Raw genomic sequence first — 21871 nt, 5'->3', positions numbered from 1 at the left:
ACTTGGCTTCAATTTGCAAATGAAACACATTTAAGCGTTGCCGATTTGCGTTGCCATACATGAGGAATTCAACTTTTATGGGACGATAATCAGTTCTGTTTTTGCGTTGGCCTGGGTTGTGGATTATTTCCTTATAAACACGTCATTTTGATTCCTGTTTATATGAATAATATTGGTACATTATTAGTGCAAGCAAAAACATTATGATTATGATACATTAAAATGCATATTAATTAACTACACTTATGCATGTTAGACCGTTTTTATTCCTGCTTTCAAACTATTTAAGAAATCCATCCAGGATTGTTTGGATTCGTACCACAGAGAAGTGGAAAAATCGTTGAACTCGACTGATACAAAGATTGCATTTTTTTTATATAAAAGCATGACTTGGACAATAGTTCCGGCTGAAACATGAATATGTTAATGGTCTTGTATAAAAGAACTGGATTGTAAACCAATGCTTTGTTTAACAAATGTACTTTTACTCAACATTTGATGGACGCCGTCTTGGTTGCTCACTAAAGGTTGCGGGACAGAGGAGTTTTACGATTTTCCAGGTTGTTAATGGAATGACACCCTGCAGAGAGAGAGAGAGAGAGAGAGAGAGAGAAGTGTTGGTGAAGAACAGGATTTGACTTGTCCCTTGCTCCACAGCATGAATTCGAGCTACATTACAGCACAGTGACCTTCCGATAGGAAATCCATAGCCTTAACCAATGAGCTACCAATTTCCCCAAAAGGTGCAATGTCATTCGATAATAAAAAAACACACTACACTCTAATCAAGCCACATTCAGGGTCTGGTGGAGACTTGGTAGCTAATCAGATTGCTCTGGTCGAAATGCAAAACCTGTCTAAGATCAAGTAAGGTTGAAACTTTATTGGAATTGCAGAAACACACTCAATGATAAACTGCAGTTTGGTGCTACCATCAAGGGGACATGCTTTATATCCGACATAGGCAAAATCTTTAGGTTGCACGCACTCGACTTGCTCTTCGTGTCCACCCCGGGTGTGCAAAGTTTTATAGAACAGCATGATGTGCATTGTGTAAAACATAAAACAGGTTTTCCTAAAAGCCTGGTTAAATGTATTAATCAGTGGCGGACGGTAAGAAAGTAAATGTAATTTGTCACTGTACTTAAGTAGCTTTTTCGCTTATTTTACTTTACTGAAGTATTTCCATTTGGGGTGACTTTTACTTTTACTTCACTACGTTTCAACACTGAAAAGTCAAATATCGTACTCAACTACATTTCGTGAAATCAGTCGTTCCTTTTTATTTAAAATCTGGTCAAACACGCAGCAAGACACCGATCGGCCAAAAGCGTTCGCTCTGTTTTGAACTCGCTTTAATTGTCGCTTGGTCGTATCTACAACAGCAAGCAGAACATTTTGAGAGGAATAAACGATGGAAGGAACTTCTGACTCAAACTTGCCACCTACCACCACGTAATACCCGTGGTTTTATTCGCACAATTTTTGAAGTAGTTGAAAGGTTTTGGGTTTGTAATAATTGTAATCAGTGTTTGACTCATTAATATCATTGTATTAACAGATCGGTGTGCTGAGAGTCACATTACAGTCTTTTCACATGAATTGAGTTGATTATGCAAAAATTATATCATCAACATTATAGCCATAATGAAATCATAGTACTTGGGTACTTATGTATATTTGAAGGCAAAAGTATTTGGTATTAGAAAAATTGGTATTAATTAGACAACAAAGCTGGAAAAACTAAAAAACTCAAATAAAATCCGTAAGAAAAAATCTGTACAATTTAACATAATTATTGTTCATTAATCTCAGATTGTTGTGTTAAACCCATTCAATTTTCTGATGCATGGTCGGTGCGCGCATGCGCAAGACTTTCAAAGCCGGATTGCTGTGCTTTTTTTTTTTTAAACGTAAGACGTTGATTTTTTTTTTTTTACGTCGTCTGAGATCATTTTCCGGCAAATCAATAATTGTTTAATAAGTGTACTATTTGAATATTTGTTATTTGTCTGTTTGTAAAAAATATATATATTTTTTGTTTTCAATTAAAAAACACGGCCCCGTTGTATGGTGCGCTGTGACGTCAGAACTAGCTAGTTAAAAACTATGGTAAATTAGCAAAGCGGTTATAAAATAAGACGACGGAAAGTTGTTTATATTAATGTAAAAACCTTGAGTTAAGCAGGTTACCTGGAATACGTTAAGGACTAAATAAAATAGTTTGAATGTTTGAGTCGTTTTAAACAGTCGGTTCTTGAGGTCCCGGGTTTGTTTAGCAGCTCGGGCGGAGGTTAATTAAGTAAAGGAATTATGCAGTCGTCCACCGGAGGTCCGCGCATTAAACTGAACCGGAATGCGTTCAAAACCGAGCACGAACCGGTACCAAAACGGCAGCGGCTGTTGCGGTCGGAAACCGCCGCTCCCGACGCGAAAGTGCACGCGACCCGGTCGGGAGCGCGAGACGCGCGTCCACAGGAACCCAACGTGGGGATTCCGGCTGCGGCTCCCGACCAGGTTCGAAATGGGTGCACGCACAGGAACTGCAGAAATAATAATAATAACTGTTGCACCAATAACGACGGGTCGCACCACAAACAAATCCGCTGCCATTTGCACCTGGCGCTGCGGTTTTGCAAAGCGAAGTCCGCGAGACCCCCCGAGGACGCATCAGGCACCACCCGGGATGCGATCAAGCCCCATGCGGGATCCGGGAGAGAGTCTGTTGTGGTTAATGAGGGTGTAAACAAACCCAGGGTCGAAAGGCAGAACATACACCCAGGGGCTCCTGAGAAGGAAGATGGACGAGCTGCTCATCGAAGATCAAGTAAGATTGAAACTAGATGAAACACTGACTCATAAAGGTGGAGTGGTGTTTGGTTCTGGAGTGGTACCATCAAGGGGACATGTTTTGTATCCAACTCAGAGTAAAGAATTATTTTGGATTTTCCTCTAAAAGATGCACTATAGTATTAATGCACCACCTCAATGAGTGTAGGTGAACTTAGAATTGATCCTACGCCTAAAATATTAGGGATATAATATCTATAGGAAGGGACCCTCGGTAGTCGTATTAAGCCTCAAGGTCCGGTTATGTAAGTTTTGCATTAATACCACTTGATGATACCAACACAGCAACAAGGAAAATGGTTTGGTAATTTTCATACTACAGGACACAATACACACTTATGGCACCTCATCTCAAGACCAATCTAACACATGTTCTGCATAGAAGTTTTCAGATGTTCCACGTAATGGAATTATTTATTCAACTTGACCGTAATGGCGTCTGCTATTTACCACGCTTACCAGCTCCCCTCCACTCCCCCCACACCTCGTTCTGAGGCTTGTGGTATACATCAAGTAATAAAATAATTTTAAACAGAACTTGGCATACCCTTTTCGAGGACATCACGCAAAAGGTGCAGAACGACTCCGAGGTGGCTGTGAGCTAAACAGATATTTGTCATTGATAATATTACTGTACTTTGTAGAAGACCACCTACTAAACCTACATAAGAAAAATTGTACAATTAAAGAAAATATAATTTTTGGTGAATTAATAGGAGCACATTTTTGGCTGTAAAAGCACTTCTTTTTGGAGAGAAAAAATATATATAGAAAAAATAATGGACAATTTCAAATAAGAGAGGTTACATAAACATCAGACAGTTTTAGGGTTGCAAAATTTCAGAAATTTTCAAGACTGGAAACTTTCCATGGGAAAATATAGAAATGAATGGGAATGAACTGGAAAATGTACAAAATTGCAGGTTAGTCTATAACAGGGAACTTACATTTTGGTTAAAACAACCAGATTTCCTGCAATTTTAGTTGAATTTCTAAATTGCACAAAGTGTAAATTACATAAATATTACATAAATGTTTGTTTAAAGTTCCTTCTGCTGTGTGAAAGCTATTAAGCAACAAAATTATACTAAAACATTATAATTTTGGCCTTTTAGTTTGCATGCATGTCAGCTTATAACCAAACAAAATGTTTATATCCATGTTTGTATGATACAGTTTCTAGAAATTTTCGAATAAATTCCCAGCAATTTCCGGTAAGTTTCCAACTTGGAATATTTCCAAAATTTCCCAGATGAAGTTTCTGTACAATTTTCCGCCCCTTTTCATTCCTAGACAGTTGTATGCAAATATAAAAATCTTGGACCTTCATTATTTAGAAAATACAAAGACAAAAACAAAGCAAGGGGTGAAAAGGTAATAATAAATATAATATAATAAACTCACAAGGAACTTCACAATGGCATGAAAAGCATTTAATGGCATCATGAAGAAAATCAAGAAAAATTGTCAAGAAATTCTGAAGTGACACTGTGCATAAAGTGCGAGGCTGAGACAAAAACGAACTTGAGGTCCGCCACGTTCCTGAGGTAATTTTGTTCCACACATAAAAAACAAGGATTTTATTCGGTATACATGTGCACTGTACTGAAAGTGCAGTACCGATAAGGTTTAATGTTTAGGAGTGGTAGCTCAGTGGTTAAGGCTAAGGGTTACTGATCGGAAGGTCGGGGGTTCAAGCCCCGGTATCGCCAAGCTGCCAGTCTTGGGCCCTTAAGCAAGGCCCTTAACCCTATGCTTCAGGGGTGCCGTATCATGGCTGACCCTGCGCTCTGACCCCAGCTTCTGAGCAAGCTGGGATATGTGAAGAACGAATTTCACGGTGCTTCAATGTATATGTGACAAATAAAGACTATTCTATAAAATATGTACTATTACACCCCATTGGTCACAAATGGGAAACTAGTCCCTTTATGGCAAAGGATTAATAATGTTTCCTAACGCTTGGCGCCTTCTCATACATATCACTATGACACTAATTGCAAACACCACATTGTAGAACACCTATGTAGTACTATAATTGGTCCACTGGGCTCTTTTAACCTATAATGTTGTAAGTTATAATGAACATGACCATATTCCTCATATTCAGGGTTGCCCTTAGCTTGGTGTAGATTGATTACAACGACTCTGTATTCATGGAATCTGTATCCATTCCCCGATGACTGTCTGTCTCATTTCAGATTTTAATAGGAAAGCTGGGATGAGGCGACACTTTGGTTCGATCTCAAGACTTGGTTCAAGGAGACAAGTCAAACGTTCTGTTAAAAACTCTTGCTGTGCCTTGTGCGGTGACATAAAATATACCCCTCCTGCCTGTAAAAAAATAGCTCATGCCTGTAGAGCCAAGTCAAGGTGCCTGAGCTGGCCGGAAAGGTTGGAACAGACAATGGTTCATTCTGTGGCACAGTCTAAGATGACAACTAGGCTGCTTATCTGGTTCAGGAGGCACCTCAAGGTGAAACTCTGTGATTTAGCCCATGTGTTTGATGTGACCTCGCGTGACTTCTCGTGCATTTTGCCAGCAGTGCTGCTGCGAAAAAGGAAGAACAAACAAGTGAAATGCTTCAGCCAAGAATTCAGGTCACTGATGCGTGTTGATCCTGAAGGCAGTGGGAAATGGATTGGCAGCCAATTATGGGAGGTGTGTACCCCAACCAATAGCTGTGCTTCTCTCTCATCAGGTAGTCCAGTTGGTGAGCGCATTTCCGATTCGGCAGAAGATATTGAGAGGTGTTCTGAGTCTTCAAATAAACACAGAAAGACACGATCCTCTATTGACTCGACGACATCCGTCCTGTTAGATCCTGGGGAGGTTCAGCATTGTGCTGAGACTGCTGGTTATGAAACACAAGATTCAAGTGTGACTTTTGAAGGTAAGAAGTTCACAGCTGGCCCAGTACACCACGTGCCACCTTTGCTACTACGCCGTGTTCCTGTCTGCAAGGCTTTTGCTTCCTCTCAATATGTGGACTTTGCAAACAAGTTTACACCTAAAGAGGCAGACACAAATGACACTTGTCTGGTGGAAAATGAATTGAACGATGGTTCCGAAGGGGATGTTAACTCCCCTGAATGTTTCTCTTGCCAGAGAACAACTGCTTATGTTCTGTGGCCTCGTGAGTCTTGTGCTCGCACTTACATATCTTGGCCCTTTCCCAGACATGGGCCTCCTTGTGAATTAATGACTTCAAGCAATACTGGTCCTCGATGGATCGTGACCTCGAAGACTTCAGATGGCACAGAAATCAGTAACATGCAAGTGGATTTTAATGGACGTTTGGAATGCACAGTAGAGAAGAACACAAAAGAAAGCCTTGCGTCACACAATGGTAGTGTTGCGATTCAAAAGGGCCAAGGGCAAGTACAGTCTCAGACACAGAGTGCCCGCGTGCTGGCCTCCTCAGCTCAGAACAATCCAGAACAGTTGACAGTTGTCAATAACCAGGGGGAACGCATTCAACATTTCTGCAACGGATTTTCGCAGGACCCTCCTCGACTTGGTTCTGTAAATGAAAATGATCCACAGGCTGTGGATATTCGTTTTCCAGATGTCATGACCGAAGAGAAGGATAATGTGACTCCTGCTGAATTGATCACTGCAAAGTCTTATGACTTTAACGATTCACCCAGAAATAGGACACAGTGTTCCATCTCAAGTAAGCGTCCTGAGGACAATGAGAACAGAGATACAGAGTCTACGTCAGTCCATCATCCGGTTCCCGTTCCAGATCACCAACAAAGTGCTTTTTACTTCGTCATGTACTGTACATTCCACTGAAGAACTACAGAACCCCACTATGATGGCACCTTCTAGTGTAGAACCAAAGCACCCTTCCTCAGTGATGGAAACCCCCAAAGAGCAGATGTCTAATAATGATGTAGAGGACAGAATTCCATGCAGCCTGAATGTTTTGCACACCGAACCTATTGACCAAAACACTTCATACCCAACCTGCACTGGAGGCATTAACTTGAAAACACCCTTTCAATCAGTGACAAACAAAGATTCCTTTTCCCTCAGCGATGAAAGGATCACAAATCTGTCAGCTGCCAAAAGACTGGAGGAAGCTAATGTAGAGTCTTTACTGCTACAAAATGAATTGCATCAGATTGACAAGGCTAAAAGAAGTCCTTCACCTGTCCTTGCCCAGGTGGTTACTGGTGGCAACCTGGATGTTGTGCGAGCTTACGAGGATGACGCCATTGTGCTTGATGTCATTCATGATGACCCAGATCTTTTTGGGGCCATTGTCACGGGCACTCCTAGAGATGTTGCCTCAAAAGCAAATCCAGCTGGAGGTCACAGTGGAAAGAACACGTGCATGCAGACTAAACGGACGTCCTTGGCAAGAAAACCCAACAAGATCAACTGGGACTTTGATTCAGAAACGTATGTACCTCATGATACCGAGTTTATGATTTGATTATACTTGAATATCTCTTAAATATTTTATGCTTCTCATAAAGTCCTAGGAAAAACGTCCAGGCTGCTGGTGGTGATGATGTGCGTATGGAGAATCCTAATGATTTTTGCCGAGGTCTGTAATCTCACTTGTTTGAATAAAACATTGGTCAACTACTCCAGTCTTGAAGGTGGTGGAATCCTGCACATTGTGGAGATTTTTCTCCAGGAATGGAATTGTGCATGCTTAAAATAGATGCTTTATGACCTTCCCCCACCAAAAAAATAATTAAGACCATATCCACACTACTACGTTTTCATTTAAAAACGCATATATTTCTCTCAATTTTTGGCCTTCCGTCAACTCTGAGACGGCGTTTCCAGTGAATGAAAACGTAGTTTGTGTGTCTCAGTGTGGACTGTGAAAACGAAGGCATTTTGAGTCTGTGCCTTGATAGTTCTAAGTAAATAAAAGCTCATGCGCAGTACAAGGACATACGCGTTTTTAGACATTTTAGTGTGGATAAGCAACTTTTGAGAAACGATTGAAAACTAAAGTGTGGACGTGGGTTTTTTTTTCTTCATTAAAACGCCGTTTGCTAAATTTATCCAGATTAGTGTAGTCCTAGCCTAAGATGTGGTAAACATATGTAGGCTACACTAGAAGTAACTGCTGCTGGAAATCTAGAAATGGGATGTGTCTCTTTCTTGACTCCCACAGGGGAGAAGAAGGAACTGGCTAAGGACTTCAAAAGGCAGCTGAGTTTTGGTACGAAGTGGCCCCCAGGTAACCCCATAGTCACGCAAGAACAGGTCAGTTCAAGGTGGTTCCGGTGCAGCACCTACATTGCTTTTTACGCCTACGTTGCCAAACTTTTGCCTATTAAGAACTGGTGATAATTATCAAGCCTTTCCTTTCAGATGGTTCCAGATTGTAATAATAACCAGGATAAGATTGGATTGACGTTGTTGACAGCTGATGCACGCGATAGTGGTGGGTCCTTAGAATTCTGTCAAATTTGCATTCCAGGGGTTCCCTAAATATGCTATATGAGGTGGTATTAAAAAGTTTCGAGTCTCTAGTGCTAATCTGACCACATGCATTACCACGTCTGCAATTTCAGAATGGACAGCAAGTTAGAACAAAGAGCAAACGTGAAATTCTGCTCGAAACCGAGTACCCCTGCTGCAGAAACATTCGACACGATGCATGTTTGACATACGTCGATGCTGCGAACAAGTCGTTCGAGGTGTTTTAAGTGGCTTCAAGAGTGGAAGAACATCACTGGAAGACGTCGAGAGTTCAGGAAGACCTTCATCAAGCCCCCGAAAATATCCAAACCATCCGGCAACTTGCGCATGATGATTGTGGGGAAAACAAAACAACCTGATCTCACTTCTGTACCCACCCTACTTGGCAGATTTGGCTCCTGCGGACTTTTCCCTCTTCCCAAAGTTGATGCAGCTCAAAGGTCGCCGTTTTGACACCATTGCGAAGATCCAGCGTGACTCGTAGAAGGTGCTTGACATGCTTCGAAAAGGAAGCTTGTAGGACACATTGCAGAAGTGGCAGGAATGCTGCGAAAGGGGTCTATTTGGAAGGAGATACTGTGGAAATGATAAATAAAGTGCTTACTTGTAAACAGCGCTAGTCTCGAAAACCTTTTGATACCACCTTGTAGAGATCCAAAATCTTATCTCTGGCATATAAGGAGACATTTTCAATACATTTACAACACAAAATCTGGGTAGCACCATTGGGTCCTGAGACTACCTTTACACACACTTTTTCATCAATTATGTCACTCTTTGCGCAGGTCATACCACTGCTGGGAACGGTGTCAATGTTGTGAAACATTTACCATCACCAGTGAGTAGCAAGTCCAGTAAAGGAAAAAATATTACTTCCTGACTGTTTGTGCAAGAATCTCTGAATCTGGTGCTCTCTCTGTTTTTCCCAGTATTGCTGGTACTATTTTAGTGAGTATCACTCATGCTTGAGGACTACGTGCTGGTTCTCTCATGTTCCCAGGGAGGAGGACGAAAAGGTGTGGGTTTGAATGAAAGGAGTTAATGTTAACTTGATAAGTATAAGTTGATGTTCTCTAAAGACAATCTTGTTTCCGGTGCAGTTTTGCATTGATGTTGTGCAGAAGTTTTGTCGTGTCGGAAGTCCCCCTGTTGTACAGCGAGCAGGTAAGATTTTATGATGCGGAAGTTAAACAAATGCACATATTTGAAACGAATGAAAATAAATCTATGTATGTGAAGGTCTAGTTGGTCTGTACATTGATTAGTGATGTAACGGTACACAAAATTGGATGTTGTACACGTGCACCATATTGAAAGTCCTCTCCTGTAACGTTTCGGTACGAGTATGTGTACCGTTGCACACCTATCATCGATGCATTTTCTGACAAGAAAGTATCACAATCTGTATAACAATTAGCTATTTTTCTCTCAGAACAAGTTCAGAACAACCTCTGTATGAAACCTTACTCTCTGTGCTCGAGCAGGATAAAGAGGTCATCAATGTTTCTTTTTCTGTTTCCAGTGGAGGTTTTCGTTGCGTATTATAGAACCAATGCTCCTGGGCCAAGTTTCAGTCAGAACACAGCAAACCAGTTGCTCACATCTCTGCTCAACCTGGCACTGCTCAGAGACCTGGTGTCAGTCATCAACACACTCTTCACACACAAGAGAACGGTGAGCATGGGCGAGTTCCTGGTACTGGAGCTGCAACAAATCAACAGGGATTTAATTGGGCAAATGCGCAAAGGGCGTCTCTGATTTTTATGAATAGTATATTAAAATGCTTGAAGTAAGCTACTGATCCTGTATGCTTTTGTGTGTGCTTGTGTGTGTGTGTGTGTGTTTTTAGCCCTCTCCTGAGTTTGTGATGGCACTTTATAAACATGTTTACGAAAGAGGAATCCAAAATTTTGTACCAGAGCTCATACTTCTCACCTCAAGGTGATTATCGTCATGTTTAATCAGTACCCTGATAAGCAAAGGTTAAGCCAGTGTAATTAAACTCTAGTCCATGTAGAATTTTATTATAAATTCATTTTAAAGCATTATTCTAACACTAGAAACCTTTTATGAACATGAATACCAGGAGGCTAACTGGTTCTGTTTGTGAATGTGTGTGTGTAGGTTGTAGAGGTCGGGTGTGAGTTTTCTTCGAGCAGTGCGAGATGATGCAGTTTCATCTCGAGGCTTTGCACGTACCCAGACATCAAATGGAAATTTTTTTGCCAGTGAAATCCAGGTAGGTCTCACACACACCCGGATACTTAACGTTGCTGTAAATCACGATGGTACTGATCATAGAGATCAGACATACTGATCAATCATACCCTGTGTGTGTGTGTGTGTGTGTGTGTGTGTGTGTGTGTGTGTGTGTGTGTGTGTGTGTGTGTATGCAGGGCTCTGACTAACAACCCACACACTGCTAAGCTGTCAGATTTGGCTCAAGCTGTAGTCCGAGTGGAGGTGAGACACACTATATGAGGTGGTATCAAAAAGTTTCAAAACTAGCTTTGTAACCCGGTGTCACAGTCACAGGGAGCACCGACCTTCAATGCATCGTCCTGTGCAAGTTGGAACAAAAAGCAATGCATCCCGTCACTGAGCTCTCGCTAGAAAAAATCTCCCTTCTGCACCCACCCTACTTGCCCGAATTTTGCCGTTTTTGACCCCGTTGCAGAGCTCCTGCTCGAATCTTCGAAAAGACGACTTCCAGGACACATTCCGGAAGTGGTAGGAACGCTGGGAGCGCTGTATCGCTGTGCAAGCAGATTATTTTGAAGCTGATGGTGTGTAACGTAGACAAATAAAGTACTTTCTTGGAAACTTTTTGATACCACCTCGTACACATTCACTCCTGGTGCTGTGCAGCTTTTCTCTTTCTCCTTCCAATTTTGGATTTTTATGTTGTATATAACGATTATTCTATGTCCCTACTCATTTGTATCGTATTTGTATTTCCTTTTCTGTTTTGTTTTCATTTCAGGTCCTGTTTTCAATTCTCTTCAAAAAAAAAAATAGGTCCTATTTAAAGGTTTAATGCCCTAAATAAGACTTGGCACGTATGATCACGGATCAACTGCGATCCCTTTCACCCTTAGTTATTTGTATACATTTTAAGCTGTGTAAGTAAATGCTGCTATTAAGGTTCAAACGTTTGTTTGTGGGAATGTGTGTGTGTGCAGCTGTGTAAGCAGAAAGAGGACTGGCTCGCTCTGAGCCACGTGTTCAGCACAGTGTGCGGCGGTCGTCACAGCAAAGAAGAGCTGTCCAGGTTCTGCTGTCGTGTGACTATAGCGCTGCTGAAAGAACCTAAAGACAAACTTACACTGCCTTACCAACCATTTGCTGAGTCAGGTATACACAGAAAGGCTTTTCACACGTCCAACTGATCTGTACGTCTTTCCATTTTCATATGTGACACCAGCTACATGTTTATATTGGAATAAGTGTGTGTGTGTGGTTTAGTTTGTCAGGACGTGGCATCAAATAAATTGGTTAAATGCTTTCTGGGACGAATAGGAGTCTCGCTGATGTACAGCTACCACAGAGCTCAAGATTGGAGCAAGGTGCGTTTCTCGTGATTGGAATAAGTGCGAAACATGAAACTATATAGCTGTGGAAGAGCAATATACTGGTTTTGACGTTTTTTTTTTTTTGCGTAGGGCGTGAAACTGTTAAGCACCATGTTTAGATTACAGCTGGAATTCAATACGCTCAAAGGCCTCTTCAGTAGCGAAAGCGGAGCGTCTCGTTGTCAACACGTCACCGTTGCGACGGAGTTCTTCCTCAACAGCGGCAGCATAGAGGGAGCGCTGAATACCCTCAAAGGTAACGGCAGGCACTCGGGAAAACCCACTGCATCTCCTTAAATGATTAACTGATCCCTGGATTAAGTTCAGGAATGTTTGTTCCTGGTGTTTGGTTTATGATTTGAAAATTAAAACTAGGTCAGTATTTATGAGCCAAATGCCTCACAGGCTGCACATCTACCAGGGACCATCTGCTATTGACTGCTGCCATCTAGTGTAAAAAATTGGGTATGACTGGATTAAAATAATGTTCTATTTTATAACATAAAGCATTGTTTCTTGAAATTGGGATCCAGCTCTTAACTTGCATGATGTTCTTCACTGGATCACTGCATCCAGAACCTGCATTATTACTAATCTTTACTAATCTTTACTAATCTCTAAAGCCTGGTCCTTTCCTAGACATTCTTTATCCAAATCTAGGCTTGTCTTGATTTTCCTGATGGATCGCAAAGCCCACTTAAGCTTTTTTACTTAGTTTTTCACATAACAGTAGGTGAAATTTCTGCAGTTGTTCGATAATCATGCAGAAAAGAAAGGGGCACATCTGAAGGTTCCCAGACTCATACTTTCTTTGTTGGAAAGGCAGAGGTGCCACTCAATTTTCCAGTCTGTCATGACAATTGGAGGTTGTAGTACTGGACCTTGCCAGAAGGTGGCAGTTTTAACAGTGGCCCACAATTCGAGGTCAACTCAAGAGGAGAAAGGAATATATAAAGCAATGAGAAACACGGGACAGGTGATGGGCAAAGTTTAAAAACGGGCCAAATGATGTTTGTGTGATTTGTAGCTAATGAATGGTTCGTGAGCTCAAGCGCATGGCCGTGTGAGCAGGCAGACGTACAGAACCGCAGAAGAGTCCTGACTCTGCTCGCCGAGAAAACGTCATACAGAGACACGCTGGAGGTCCTGAGTAACCTGCCCGGGCTCAAACAGCCAGTCGGTGAGTCAGAGACACGCGAGGTTTCTCATTCATTTCAGCAGTTGCTACAGCCTGAAGTGCAGATGTTTTTATATCATGTCATTATATTATATTTTCATACCGGCGTATTAGATGGCGTTCAGGCGAGCGAGTACGAAACGGTGTTTAACGCACACCTCCGAAAGTGTGTGACGAACCAGGTGTTGCCGGTTGCGGCGGACACTTTCGAGTTCATGCTGACTCACAAAATCCAGCCGGACACGTCGGAACTTCAACAGCTCGTCCACAAACTGGGCAAACAGAACAGCTGGATTCGTGCCAGGACTCTTTTCAAACGTGAGTCACGCACTCTATAACGTTTTGTAAGACACGTGCATGTTTCTCTTCATTTCTATGCAACAAACTAGTTCCTTTAACGGTATGAAGGTTTATTTCGACAATAGAAATAGAAATATGCCCAGATGTTGGATTGAAAATGAACTGTACGCTGAAACGGTCTTCACTCTGGCCGCCAGGCGCACTTTCGGGTGGTTATTACTCCGGAGTCGCGTGCGAGAACGACTCCTTGGCCCTGCCCTGTTGTCTCACAGAAATCGAGATGACTCTGGCATTCGAGATGTTCGTCACCTGCATCTGCCTTCAAAATCCCACTGACGCTTCCCAGCCACTGCTAATCACACTGAAACGGTAAGAGAACGAGAGTGTGTTATTTGACATTCTGAATCCATGAACTAGTACATCGCCCAACAAAAAAAAAATTGTGTAGTGTAGAAGTTACCACTAGGTGGCAGCATCACTGTGTTTTTGAGATTTTTGAGATTCTCAGGAATGAAGTGTTGGGTTAAAAAACAAACAAATAAAAAATAAATATATATATATTTAATAACTTCGGGTAGACTTTGATATTGATCCAGTGAGTCAAGGTTACAGCAAGGTCAAATATTTGTATTGGTGTATTTTAGTTAAATATAACATTTCACTATTACTATAAGAATTTCACTGTGTAGTTTTCCATGTGTCGTCCATGCCAATGACAAACTAAACACTTTAACACAATTAAACTAATGCAACCTTTTATATTTATTTATTTATATTATTATTTCATTATATATTTTTATATTTATTTATTCGAATTTTCTTGATGACCTCTAAAGCACCTCTGAAGGCGATGTCTTCAAATGTATTCAAAAGGTATAGTGTAGAACCACTGGATGATTTCTGATTACTGCCCGTGTTCGTGTGTGTTTTAGGCGAACTGGCAGCGAGGTGGCGCCGGAGAGCGTGTATTTAGCAGCCGGATGTCGTCTGCTTTCAGCAGCACGGATACCAAACCCCAAACTGAGCATTCGTTACACAGCCGTCACTCAAGAGCAGGAGCAGCTTTTTAAACTGGACCGTGGCTCGGCAGCAAAGTGGCTCTCGCACAACTGCAGCTGGGCTCAGAGGATGTGGGCCGGCTCACACACACACACACTCACACACACAAACAAACCCAGCTTTTCAATAAATCAGTCACAATCCTGAGAAAAGACAGATGTTGAAAGACCTTCTGAGAAACTTAATAACTATATAAAGCAATATGAAGCAACAGTTCCATTTTTTTTCAGCGATCATCAGTGAATTTGGAAAAAACTAATTAATTCTTTGATAAAGAAAAAATTCTGTCTTGTTTAGAAAAGACTGAAGGAACTCAAAGGAACAACGTGTGATCAGATTTGGTTGATTTTTTTTTTTTATTATTATCATTTTTTTCTAAATGCAATTTAGAATTGGATATAAAGTTTATATATAATGTTAGTTATCCAAAGCACTTTGTAGAATCAAACAGTTTACGCTGCAGCTTTTTTCTTTTTTGCACTTCCTTTGCATATGCTTTCAAATTGTTGGATATTTTTGGATACTGTTTTTTGAGTCTATGTGCAGCAGTTTGTTTTCTAGTTAACTAATGCAGATAGAAAAAAAGAAATTGCCATTTTAGAACTGAGAAAAGTTTGTTTCGTTTGTTCTGGTTTGAAATATTGTTGCAAATATTTGGAAATAAATAAGTGGAAAAAGTTGTACAAGATTATTGGAGTCACGTGTTTGCAGTAGGGATTCACATCCCGATGCGTAGCCAATGATACGATACACTGTAGATACATATGAAGCAGTTACAGTACCAATGCGATGTGATACGATTCACCCCATTACAGTGCAGTGCATTTCGATTGACTGGATCAATTTACTGAAGTGCCTTCTGACTTCTTAAACATTTTCACAAACCGGTCTTTGTAGTGCAAAAAGATGAAATAAAACCAGATGTTTCGTCTCCAGGAAGACGCAGCTCTACCTCTGCCATGTTAATCTATATTCTATGCGACTCTTAGGACACGCCTCCCTCTCCATAGTGTTGTGATTTCTCATTTACATAGCAATATAGCTAATAAATAAAGAGTTCAATAGACCCAATTAGCCCAACATTATACATATTGCCTAAAGAATGGCTTGTATAAAGATCCATTAGCTATTGGACATGATATAATTCTACAAGGATGTTCTACAAGTTGGCTAATGTGGCACATAGTAAAATCATCCATCAGGTTCTTGATTGGATTATGTAATTTTAGGTCGAGAAATCGAATTCTGTCCCATAGTCACACTGATGCAGCTATGTAATCATCAGTGCAATGAACTGATTTCTAATACATACATTTTTCTTTGTTGGTGTCTAAAAAAATGCAATGAAATCGTTGAACACTTGAAGATCAACAATGCTGGGAATGAATTGAGGGCCGGTCAGGCTGCCCTGAACACACACATGCACAGACGGAGGCACTAAAGGACGAACGGCTAGACACACAACCAGACACCAAAACAAAGTATTTTAACACAATGAACATTGGTATACAATATGGACTCCAGAATGTATTCAGTCATATGTGTTTTTTTTTCCTAAACTGTGAGCACAAAGTTGGCACTTAATTGTACATTTTATGACTGTGAATTACTTTCCTGAAACCGTTTTCTCCCATTTCTCACTTTAAAGCAGGGGTGGGTCATCAAGCCCCACCTGTCCTCAATCACCCCGAAAATTGGTAATGAAATACTTCAAGTTGAAAAATGTCTAATCAAAATAAAAAACATCTGGTTCTAAATCACATCCAATAGCAGCAACTTCAAAAATAGAGAGATGTTCTCACTTTGCTTTACAGTCTTACTGTCTTATCAATGAATTAATGGCAGCAAATAAGACTGTTTTGCACTATACATCTTTTTCAAACGGGATCTGGACTTTGGTTTCAGTGAAGCAACATTTTAAAAGACAATCTAACAGAGATTAGATATAGCAAAAGGAACAAGATAAGCAAACTAGGCTTCAGCATATTTTTTCCACACAATAGTTCCACTTTTTCCTCCCTAACTGATGTTTAAATTAAATTGCATTATGACCAAATCGATTGTTCGTGGTTGCTTCGAGTGTATAAACTTTATTTTCATACAGAACATTTAATTAACATTAATGAAAAAATTCAATCGTTCCAATCTGTCATATCTATATTCCCCACTAGAGGGCAGCGCTCCACACTTTTAGACTCACTGCCCAAACCTGTTCCAGCATTAACACTGTACTCATATATTATAATCATATACACTTAGAGTGTATTTAAATATATTGGGACAATTTCTTGTTTGAAAAGTAATTTTCCTATAAATAATAAAACTAACCCCCAACACCCTTGCCATTTTTAAGGTGTTGGCTGAGTACAATAAGTAAGATTTTCACTGTTTATCCTCCCAACTTTGATGACAATGACAACTGAATTCAATTCGAAATCAGTTTTTACTTTCCAGTGTTTATAATTCATTTCCCAATAACAACAACGATTGACTGACAGATTGAACATGATGTGCCATTCTGTTATCAACACTATATAAACACAAGTATGACTTTTTAGACAAATGTGCCTCTGCACACATCTGTTAACACAAAATTTGAGGGACACAATTGTATGGGATGTCTTTGGATGCAGAAGTATTCCTCCACTTGAACTAGAATACCCAAACCGGTTCCTTGTGCGCAAAGCCAACTCAATGAAGATATACATTACGTGAATTGGAGTGGAAGATCTTCTGCTATAGAGCTCTGACCTCAACTATTTTAAATACATTTGAGGTGAATGTGAACGCTGACTGCATCAGTACCTTTACTAATATCCATGTGACTGAATGAATCTTACAAATATCTAAATAAGATATAGTGGAACATCTCCCCCATTAGACTGGAGGTTATTATAACAGCAAATGGGGACCAAAGGTGGATTGCAATGATCAAAAAGCACATACTTTTCTAATGCTAACAAATCAGGTAACTAATATAAGCCAGGAAGTGGATTCATGACTTTATTGTATATCATTGTTGGTCATTGTGCTTCGTCAGGCTTCTAAAACCAGCTGTTAACGAGCATTTGAAAAAAAGAAAGAACAAGAATCGAAAAGAAACACAATATAACGAGCGTTCTAAGTTAGTCATCTGGATTTACATATTTGGAAAAGAAAGCACAGGGTGCTGGGGTTCAGAGAACAGATGCATCCTGTCCCTGTGTGTGTGTGTGTGTGTGTGTGTGTGTGTGTGTGTGAGATTATTCAGTAACCATGACAGGCTCTTGTAAAACTAGATGTAGAACTGGTGTAACTTTTGATAACTTATAAAAAATGACTCCTACCAACCTGCTTCATTTAAAACTTGCTTTTTTTCCAATTAAATTCTTTAGATCAGATTTATACAAAAGTCTTATTTTTTAATAGAATGAAATGTCGGTTGTATTTATTTATTTATTTATTTATTTGAACCAAACTTTTTCGATCTAATGTGATCATGTTTGCAACTAAATTGACACAATATGTCCAACATTTGCATTCAGGTATAAAATGTCGATGTTCTTCTCAAACTGGCAAAAACACTGTCTAGTGCCATCATCATCATGGTCACCTAATCGGTTTAAATGGAACTAGACCCTTTTGAGCATTTTTTTTCGCCGACACTGCTATATTGTAAAATGAATTGAAGCGTAGCTACTATACACTTTATGAACAAAAACATGTATTCCCCATTTGCTGTTTGTGAGACATCAATCAGCCACAAGGATGTTAGTAAAATCAGGTACTGATGTAGATGAGGAGGCCTCGGACCCCCTAGGGTCTATGGTGCATTCAGCGTTCCAATTCACCCTACTGAACACCTTTGGGGTGAATTGGAACGCTGAATGCACCATAGACCCTATAATAACCTCCAGTCTAATGGGGGAGATGTTCCACTATATCTTATTTAGATATTTGTAAGATTCATTCAGTCACATGGATATTAGTAAAGGTACTGATGCAGTCAGCGTTCACATTCACCTCAAATGTATTAAATAGTTGAGGTCAGAGCTCTATAGCAGAAGATCTTCCACTCCAATTCACGTAATGTGTATCTTCATGGAGTTGGCTTTGCGCACAAGGAACCGGTTTGGGTATTCTAGTTCAAGTGGAGGAATACTTCTGCATCCAAAAACATCCCATACAATTGTGTGCCTCAAGTTTAGAGCTCTATAGCAGGCTTCACGTTTCTCCAACAGATTCTCTTAGGAAGAATTTCCTGCTATTTCCTCCTATACAGTTGTCTCCATCTTTGTTTTGGGAAGGAGCACATATGGCTGAAAAAGTCAGGTGTCCCAATACTTTTGTTCAAATCGTGTATAAAGTAATAATAATTAAAACATAAAAAAACATACTTTGAAAATGCAAATGATTTCTTCTGAGTAAAGTCTCTATTCACAGTTTCTTATCTTTTTCCTCACTCCAGCTGTGACTATCGGAGCCTACAGTGACACACAGATGCACACCGAAACACACACATGTGAAGATGCGAGTTTGATCAAGCGTTCCTTTGCTGCTTTGTTAATCAAATCAGCTCCAGCTGTTCAGATCCAAGCCAAAGTGATCTTACAATGAAATATTATTTAATTTAATTTAGCTCACTGATAGATTTAGGAAAAGATTACTTGTGTATGTGTTTGCACTTTTTCTTTTCATTTCAATTTTGTTTGTGTAGCGTTGTTTTAAAAAAAATGAACGTCGCCTCAAAGCAGATTTACAGAAATAAACAGGTTCTAAAATATGAATTCATAAGTTTCGTGCCTATAAGTCTATTCCTTATTTGTATTATTAGTTTATTCCTAATGAGCAAACCAGTGCTGATTGGCTGAAAAATCGATGATGATATGAAGAAGAAAACTTAAGAGGAACCAGACTTGAACCCATTCTCATCTGGATGGCACCGGATATACATTCATTATAGTTTTAATCATTGTTGAGGTGTGCAGTGATGGATGCTTAAATGCAGACTTTAAACTAGATGCACAGAGTGTATCTGCTTGGAGAGAACTTCTCGAAATGGACAGGTGGACCTGAAGAGAGAAATGGACAGGACTATTGGTCACCTCAGGAGCATGTTTAAGTCGACAGAACTCTACTTTATGTCTCAGGTTCTGAAAATGGGGTATAAAAAAGGGATGTATGAATGTAAACAAGTATAAAAATACTTGAGCTTAAACTCAGATCTGGATAATAATAATAATAATTATAATAAGACAATGGCTGAGTGTTCCTTCCTTCTAAATTTCAGGGAAATAAGACACTAGATTAACATTTTGTGTGTCGTATTCACAGCGAGTCCGTTGTAGGATGTGCATGTGTGTATGAATTTGATTTTACTTTATTACTTCATTTGTTAGATGTTGTTCAGAAAACCATCTGGTGAAAGAATAGCCAGTATACAGGCACTGCTGGTAACAGATGGTGACATTGATGATGCAAATAGTATTCAAAAGAGAAGACTGGATTGGAATATACTGAATGTTCTTTATTTAGAAGCGACTTTTACAATAGCAGAAAAACATTTATTAAGCACAAGTATTTACTTTTATTTCTATTCTAACACCACCATTTTTATTCGTTCAACATTTTTCAATACAGCAATACGGCATCTATTTACTTATAATTCAAATTGTTAACGGTCAACGGCTAATCAAGTGCTCTTCACTTTCACCAGAGTCACTGAACATCCATAGATAAGAGTGATAATGAAGAGTATGATGAAGGCACAAGCCATGTTCCAGGTTTCCTCAGCCTGATCCACTGTGATCGCGTCTTCCTTGTTCTCGTCGAAGTAAATCATTTTTTCGATAAATTCTGTAAGAAAATAAAATAAAGCTGTTTTATTTTTACTTATACTGTCACTTTTTGTTCAACTGATGAGAGCCAAGAAGTAAAGATTTGCCTCATAGCTAGCATTCGGGAACAAAACTGTATATAAGACAGGACCAGATTCAAGCAGATAAATAGATAATCACCTGTTTTGGTGATGTTGAGACTCTTAATACCAGTGGCATGTTCTACATGGCAGGTGTATGTATGCCCAGGTGCCCATTCAGAAGAATGGACCTTTAGGTGGCTTTTGATGATAAATTTTCCATCAGGCCTTTTGGCTGAGGTGATGTTGCTGCCCATGTGCCCTACAGGCACACTGTTTAGGAGCCAAGTGATGTTAATAGCTGATGGGCTGTAGTCATATACCACACACACCAGCTGGTTTTTATCTTGCAGCAGATCCATAGAGGGATCAGACCTTTGCACAGAGGCTGGAAGATGGAAGGGGAAAAAAAAGTATTAATGGTAAATTGAGATATGATGGTAATCATATTTCATCAACAGCTCCAGTCCTGAATAGCGTGATTAGAACATTACTGACCGTATACGTTGTCTATCGTGTCACTGATTCTTTTTTCAGATGACTCGTGTCTGACCACACAGGAGAAAGTGCATTTCTCTCTTTCAGATCCTTGTAATTTCAGTGCGCTGTACATGGAATAGCTGCCCGATGAAGACGGGCCGCTGACCGGACTGTTGGTGAAGCGGGACGCATCCAGCTGTTGGCCGTTTTGCTCCCAGTGCACAGAGATATCAGCGGGATAGAATCCAGAGATGAAGCAGACAAGAGATGCGGAGTGTTCTTCCAACAGATCATGGTCACTGGGACTGAGAATTCGGACTGTGGGAATTTTGGGGTCTACAAATAAAAACAAATATCAAGTCAGAACTGCAGGAGTTTGATAATAAGGAATGTAAAATGACAAGCACTTAATATCATTAGTATGGTCAAGTCTGTAGTAGGAGACAATTTTTTCACTTTTATGGAAAAAAATGTAAAAATTTGAGTTAGTGTGTGAAAACTAGCTAATTTTATAAGTATTTCACAATGTTCCATACAACTATAATATAAGAGGAATAAACATAGACACAGTGTTATAGGAAAATTCAGGGTGGAGTTATACACCAACTGTATAATTCCTAAATAAATGGTTTTCTTCACTTTTTACAAAATGGTCAGTGGAGATCAGTGTTTATGTGAGCATTTGCCTTTGGTTTTAGAGATGTTGTACGTCTCTGGGGATTTGAAACACGGGTGCATCACTTCACAGAAAATCGTTTTGAAACTGTTCCACTTTGCATCTGGGACCTTTTGAACACTATCAAAGCTCTCTGTTCCATTTCTGTGGACGTCGGTCTTTTGTGGTCTAACATCTGTGGGGGTACCGTTTTTTCCTACTTTCCAAGTAATTGTGAACTCCGTTAGCCTGAGTCCCAAAAGCCGGCAGGTGACAGAGACATCATCCTTTGGTTTCCTGTTACCAATGGAGTTTGCTGACAGATAAACCTGTAGTACCTTATTAAAATCTGGAAGATGGAGATGAAGAAATGACGTTAGTGTGAAGACACATCTTAAGAACTGGAGTTATGAAGAGCATGACATTT

The 21871-nt window shown here is 40.0% G+C and overlaps 2 protein-coding genes and 1 long non-coding RNA gene across 5 annotated transcripts in view; 1 reads left to right on the top strand and 2 right to left on the bottom strand.

Annotated features, from left to right (window-relative positions):
- Window positions 1-464: 464 nt before the first annotated feature.
- On the bottom strand, window positions 465-2319 carry LOC124396377. Its single transcript, XR_006927766.1, has 2 exons — window positions 2194-2319; window positions 465-580 (listed from the first exon to the last, which is right to left on the bottom strand). It is a non-coding gene; the product is annotated as an uncharacterized LOC124396377 (long non-coding RNA).
- A 4224-nt stretch (window positions 2320-6543) lies between these two features.
- Window positions 6544-15101, top strand: topaz1 (testis and ovary specific TOPAZ 1). 3 transcript variants are annotated; one of them, XR_006927765.1, is made up of 11 exons: window positions 6544-7261; window positions 7339-7409; window positions 7995-8086; window positions 8195-8267; window positions 9091-9143; window positions 9235-9321; window positions 9406-9469; window positions 9828-9979; window positions 10155-10245; window positions 10428-10544; window positions 10702-10768. XR_006927765.1 is itself a non-coding variant. In XM_046865492.1 (10 exons), the coding sequence occupies exons 1-10, from the start codon at window positions 6669-6671 to the stop codon at window positions 10434-10436; spliced, it is 1284 nt and encodes a 427-aa protein (XP_046721448.1). In that variant the 5' UTR covers window positions 6653-6668; the 3' UTR covers window positions 10437-10544. The 3 variants fall into 3 exon arrangements, 2 of the variants coding, with proteins under 2 accessions (XP_046721448.1, XP_046721447.1); XM_046865492.1 differs by lacking the exon at window positions 10702-10768 and having other exon boundaries at window positions 6653-7261; window positions 10155-10246; window positions 10430-10544; XM_046865491.1 differs by lacking the exons at window positions 6544-7261; window positions 7339-7409; window positions 7995-8086; ... (3 more) ...; window positions 9406-9469; window positions 9828-9979 and adding exons at window positions 11488-11659; window positions 11771-11871; window positions 11968-12133; ... (2 more) ...; window positions 13552-13723; window positions 14287-15101 and having other exon boundaries at window positions 10154-10245.
- A 4803-nt stretch (window positions 15102-19904) lies between these two features.
- ighd (immunoglobulin heavy constant delta) overlaps window positions 19905-21871 on the bottom strand; it is a 111774-nt gene continuing 109807 nt past the window's right edge. The window contains 4 exon segments of the mRNA XM_046865729.1: window positions 19905-20248; window positions 20410-20697; window positions 20808-21125; window positions 21476-21793. Of these exon segments, the coding sequence (XP_046721685.1) occupies window positions 20085-20248; window positions 20410-20697; window positions 20808-21125; window positions 21476-21793 (1088 nt within the window). The 3' untranslated portion in view covers window positions 19905-20084.

This window comes from Silurus meridionalis, chromosome 14, assembly GCF_014805685.1.
Source record: "Silurus meridionalis isolate SWU-2019-XX chromosome 14, ASM1480568v1, whole genome shotgun sequence".
In the NCBI taxonomy this organism is placed as follows: domain Eukaryota; kingdom Metazoa; phylum Chordata; class Actinopteri; order Siluriformes; family Siluridae; genus Silurus; species Silurus meridionalis.
The sequence above is the reverse complement of the archived record's forward strand: the minus strand, read 5'-3'. Positions and strand labels throughout refer to the sequence as shown.